The following is a 6000-nucleotide window of genomic DNA, read 5'->3' as shown; positions in this document are numbered from 1 at the left end:
GTCCTTTTCTTTTCTCCATTCTTTGAAAATAGTTTATATAATGCAACTTTTTGGGGATCCTGCTTCAAAATGGTAAAACATAGGGGGAAAAACTCCAAAGTGAAGAAAAAAAATTTAAAAAAGCAAAATAATAAAAGGAACAGGATATATTCTGCAATGTGCAGCATAGCTCTTTGCAGTTTGGTATGACTGTGGCAAGTACTCTTCTTATGGTTTAAATGCAACTTTCTGTTTTCATAACAGAAGATAATTTTTCATCTTCTCTGATAGCCTGTTAACTGCAAAAATAACAGGATAAAAATTAAAGTTCAATGTTTCACAATGTTAAGGTAGTCACTTATACCTAACTGGAGGAAACCTAACTAGAGTAATATTTAAGCAGCAAACAAAGATGATTATTAAAATAGACAATAATCAACAATAATACAGTAGTTCAGCTTATAAATGTGTATTATAATATTTGAAATACTCTGTCATACTAATTTATGACTAAGCATGAATCCATTGGGTTTCCTTGGATGCATCCAACCTTCTAGAATATTCTCCCTGCCTGATAACCAGTGGATATGTGCCCAACAGGTGGACATCTGGTCCCTTGGGATCATGGTAATAGAGATGATTGATGGCGAGCCCCCCTATTTCAATGAACCACCCCTCCAGGCAATGAGGAGGATCCGTGACAGTTTACCTCCAAGAGTGAAGGACCTACATAAGGTGAGAAATGTGTATTGCTAGATCTAAAATAATTACTGGATATTTTAGCATCTCTGTGGCTTTAAAGACTGGCATATCACATCTAGTAGGTAACAGATCTTGGTATAAGGGCACACAGACATAGGAACTGGTTACCTAGTTTCATTCTTTAATCCCTGGACTACTGACTCAGACTCAATGACTTCAGAGTTCAGCTATGACATGAGGTAGGAGCTGCTTCTCTATCAAAGGCTACTTAGAAAAGTGAATCAGCTCAGCACTCAGTCACTGAGCACCTGTTACTGCCTGGGGACCCTCGCCACCTGGGATACTGCAGCACAGGACCCCAGGTTACCTGACTCTTATAGAGCTTGTATTCTAGCTGAGGAAGCTGATAATGAACTAACAAGTGGAGAAGTAGAATAATGTCAGAGTGGTACCTGCTGCAAAGAATATAAAGTGCTGTGACATGGTAGAGGGGAGGAGAGGGCGTTGAGGGTTGGTGGAGCTTGGAGAGTAAAGGAAGACCTTCCTGGGAAGGATCACCTGAGCCGAACTGGGCCTGAGTGGGAAGAACATACGAGCCCTGTAGACATCCCAGCAGAAGGAGCATCAAGCCCAAGGACCTAAAATCCAGGAAGCAGAAGCCGTAGTAACAGCAGCAAGAAGACAGGGTAGGTGGGCAGGGGCTAGATCGTGCACAGAGTGAGGAAGAAGTTAGTGCCATATGTAGAAGGGGCTACACAGGCTCTTCTGTGTTGTCCAAGGATTGGCCATTAGAACCAAGCTGAGGGTGAAGTGCTCAGTCTGAAAATCACCACTTCCAGAGCTGCGCCACCCACCCTGCAGGGCTGGCTGAGGAAGGCCACTTCTGTTGGAACTTCTGCCATTACTCCTCAGCCACACCTCCCTTCCCTTCTTCTTGACCATAAGCAGGAACACAAGGCTGCTTTTTGGAAGAGATTAGTTTGTAATGGTTTGTAATGGGAAATTAGTTTGTAAGAGGAATGTGTCTCTTTTCTGTCCCTTGTCTAAGTAAAGAGCCTCAGGTGGATTATTCACATCGGCTCCAGGGAGCTTGCGAAAAAGAAGGACAGTAATCAAACTGAATAAGAGATTGAAACATTTACTGGGTTGAACTAAGTTTAAATAGTGAAAAGTGACCAAAAAAATATATTGTATGAAAATAGTCCCACATCCAATAGCAGTGAGTACTAATGCTCGTCAGAGCCATATAGAAGGCCATCTTGAATCCTAAGGGTAATAAATGAGAAAGTACTCAGTGTTCTCCCAATGGATAAATAATGTGTGGTGTAGTTAGCCAATGAATGCCGTACCACCAAGATAAAGAAGGAACTTTCATCATACACAGCAGGACTGAGTCTCAGGGACACCAAGTTAAGAGAAGGCAGCCAGACAGGGAGGGGTCTGCAGCAGATGATTCTACTTCAACAAAGTAAGAGAGCAAGCAAAATTGACCGGTGCTATCAGAGGTCAGGCAAGTGGTGACCTTCTGCAGGGGGATGGGTCTTGTCAGAAAATGAACCCAAGGTGGTCTCCAAGAGCAGCAGAAAGGTTGTAGATCCTGACAGGGATGGAGAGTAAATAAATGTAAGTAAAAAATCTACTGACCAACCACTTCATCTGAATGCACATGAATGCAGTTATGATAGATGTCAAGACATAATTTATAAGAAATTAATGAGAAAGTGCTATCCATCAGATTTCCTTGCAAAAGCTTGTTTCTCCTGAAGCTAGGGAAATACATAAAGCCTAGATGGTGGTAGTTGCTAAAAACCTGAGTTTGTTCCGTGTTTTTCAGTGTACTTCATCACATGTGTGGCCAGCACCCTTGTGTGCCCATCGCTTTACAGTGCTGCTCTTCTCACTATTATTACCATTGCTCTTTTATTTATGAAGTAAATTTCCACTCTTAGTTGCACCATCATTTACCTAGGTTATTTAAAACTTGAAGACAGTAAGGAAAACAGCATGTGCTAAGAGAGCCTCTTCCTTATTTTGCTTGCTGAGTATCTTTCTCCTCAAAGGTACTTTCTAGAAATTATCCATAGGATTCACTAGACAAGCACCATGGGGAACTGGGCTGGATTTTTGTGTTGGTCCTTAGGATGGTATCTGTGTTTCCACAGGTTTCTTCAGTGCTCCGGGGATTTCTTGACCTCATGTTGGTAAGGGAGCCCTCTCAAAGAGCCACAGCCCAGGAACTGCTTGGACATCCATTCTTAAAATTAGCAGGGCCGCCATCTTGCATCGTTCCCCTCATGAGACAATACAGACATCACTGAACAGAGGACTCACATAAGTGACAGAGCTAGGTTAAGACATGAAAACTATTCAGGAGAACACGAAGCAAACCACAGAACACGCAAAAGGCCTGTGCATTCTAGGCCAACCAACTGATTGGTGGGACAGCGTGAAGACCGGCAGGGTTTGACAGACCAGGGCATCTTCTTGTGTCTTAAATAGGCATCTCTCCACTGACAGCTGGCATGGTCATTTGGAGCATGGCTTTAATAAGTCATTATTATATTTCTCAGCCCTTCATCCAGCAAATCAGAAGGACTCAGTAAAACTCCGTTATGATATATCCTAGCCACATGCAGGGTACCGCATAGGATTTTCTATATTGAAAGAATACTTTTCTGGCAAAAAAATAAATAAATAAAAGAAAGAAAGGAAAACAAAAAGCACTTTTTTCTTAACGGTAGCAGTGTAATGTATTTTGCAATGAATTTGTAATTTTTCTGTACGATAGTTTTGATAATTTATAGTACTTTGATGTCACGTAGCCATTGTATCGGTTGAAGTAATACTTGTTTACTAGCAGGAGTTTGAACAAAGCCTTTCCTACTTTTTTATCCCTTTCAGAAAACCAACGATTCTTTAGGAACTTTGAATACCGAATGACTCTCAATCACCGTCAGCTTTAGTAGAATATCTTTCTTATCTTAACAAGTGTCTTATGTGATGGAAGAAGAAATAAGAGTGATGGTGATGGTGTGCACATTTCATTATCCAACCAAATACAATGAAGCAAAACTTGAGCCGCAGTATACCACCAAACTATTTCTTGGGATAAAGCTAAATATTTAGAAAAATCGTATTTCCTTCAAGGCTTCTAAAAGAAATCCACTTTCTGCCCACGAGGATGTTTCCCCTTGTGCCCATCCTAGAATGAGCATGACATCCCCTTGTGGTCCAATTTCCCTTCCAGGAACCAATTTTCAGTGCTAGGATCATTAGACTCAGTTCCCCAAATTGAATGTTTCAGGGAGACCTTGGGAATTCCAGGCTCACCAAGGGAGAGAAGAGTGAACACGGCAAGATGTTTGGTTCTGTTCGTCACTGTTTTTAAAACTGTATGCTAGCACACCAAACTCTTGTCTGTATTTCCCTGCATACCACAGTATTAATCGCTATTGTTCATGTATCGTGCTGGAAGTTTGAAATGATATCAGCTAGAGGGTGAATTAGCGAGGGGCTTTTTTCCCCCCAGGTATGATCTGACGTCAGTTGTGACCATGTTATAATGTGTTTCCGACATAGGAGAGTTGTGCTGCTGTCTAGATCTTCTTGAATGTTGATAAAAATGAATGACTACTACAATACATTTTGTGTTGCTTGTTGGATGAATTTGCATGTTAACTGTAGGCCAATATAGATTTGCCTTTAAAACTCTGGAGGAGCTACATAGTCATCATTAGTTTTATTAATTATGCATCAGACAAAAGCCATTTGTTACCAAACTGGAAGCCAGAGACTCTCTTAATAACTTCACATACTGTAACAAGTATGAATTTAAATTTGTGAAAATTCTCTGGTTGCTCTAAGCATAATTATGAATTTTTATAATTAATAGGTTGCTAATTATTTATTATAGTTAAAAGGATAAAAGGCATAAAATGACCTTCAACTGATTAGATTTTCAGTTTTCCCCAAAACTGGAAATGCCTCACCATAAATAAGATCTATAAATTTGTTTCATAAAACACAGCAAATAAATGCTTTATGTAAAATATTAAAGTATTAATATAAATATGTGAGAATAAAAGCAATCTAAATCCAAAAAAATGACAAGTCTTAAAAGTTGATGAAGCAGATTGTCTACATTTACAGGACTATGTAGAAGTAGAAAGAAAAGAACAAGAAAATCCTTTTCTAACCATGACAAACATTAAACTCATTGCAGAAAATGGTGGATTTGGGGATTCAAACCTTTTTGATGGTACAATGGAATTTTTTTCTGTAATTTTCTTATCATCGGGTATTTTTTTAAAAGTATCTTCATTGAATTTACCAAAAGTTAACTCTAGATTAAAAGGATCTGTGAGCGCTAACTATTGGCAGAAACTGCACTTGCAAATAAAAATAAATGTTTGCCTTTCACCCCACGTTGTTATTGTAAACTCCTGATTTCCCAAATTTGTCTTTCTGAATATCCAAGAGTCATTCCTTTGGGAATGGGGAATGTAAATGATTTGGTTTAAAGTTATATACAGCACCATGACAACACAAGTAGAAGACAAATGTTGTCCACATGCCACTGCTGGGAAATAAGTTCTAGATGGCCAAATGCATGGGAAATGAGATGCAGAGCTGACGAACCACTCCACCTCTCTGCTTCAAAGATGCTGAACCAATTTGTGGACTTTACCAACAAAATATGAAAATGTCTTGGCTAGAAGGAGGCAGTGAGAGCTGACAGTTTTGAAGAGAAGACCCGGTTCCCTCCTCCTCTTTGGTGCAGTTGAGCGGGGTATTATGTACAAAAGGCACAATTTATTTCTGGACATTTGGGAAGGTGAAACCCACAGGAAGGAGCCTGAGATAGCAGGATGAGAAAGGCTGCAGCATATCCTGGGCCAAGGAAGAGGAAGATGGAGCCAGCCTTTCTCAGATCAACTCCTTGGTCTGTGGTGAGATGAAAGAAGACATCACGTTCTTGTGGCTCTGTTTGGTGAAGCATGGAGAATAAGCAGAGAGGATGGTGAACCACTTAATTAAAGAGATGCTCAACTCCCAGGGTACACTAGAGACCTGTACCATAGGGGAATGATGGGAGATATGGCTGAGTGGAGCTGAAACTCTGGAATCCACATATGTCAACTGCCAGTTCCCCAGCCTTTTCCTTCCAGGAATTTATTTCATGGGAGTTCATTTTTCCTTGGGCCAGGGGCTTGGAGAAATGCTTTTGGGATAACTCAAAGAAGCATGCAACTTAGTTCCCTTGCATACACATTTGACAGTATGTTCCTAATGCCTCTGTTGGTTGACAGCAGGTGATGC

At 40.3% G+C, this 6000-nt stretch overlaps 1 protein-coding gene across 2 annotated transcripts in view; it reads left to right on the top strand.

Annotated features, from left to right (window-relative positions):
* Positions 1 to 5098, top strand: part of Pak5 (p21 (RAC1) activated kinase 5) — a 109904-nt gene extending 104806 nt beyond the window's left edge. For both annotated transcript variants that reach the window (XM_004634297.1, XM_004634298.1), the window contains 2 exons: positions 580 to 714; positions 2844 to 5098. In XM_004634297.1, coding sequence (XP_004634354.1) covers positions 580 to 714; positions 2844 to 2999 — 291 coding nt within the window. In that variant the 3' untranslated portion in view covers positions 3000 to 5098. The remainder of the gene's footprint in view (positions 1 to 579; positions 715 to 2843) is intronic.
* The last annotated feature ends 902 nt before the right edge of the window (positions 5099 to 6000 follow it).

The sequence above is a fragment of the Octodon degus genome, unplaced genomic scaffold (assembly GCF_000260255.1).
Source record: "Octodon degus isolate 3935 unplaced genomic scaffold, OctDeg1.0 scaffold00060, whole genome shotgun sequence".
In the NCBI taxonomy this organism is placed as follows: Eukaryota; Metazoa; Chordata; class Mammalia; order Rodentia; family Octodontidae; genus Octodon; species Octodon degus.
The sequence above is the reverse complement of the archived record's forward strand: the minus strand, read 5'-3'. Positions and strand labels throughout refer to the sequence as shown.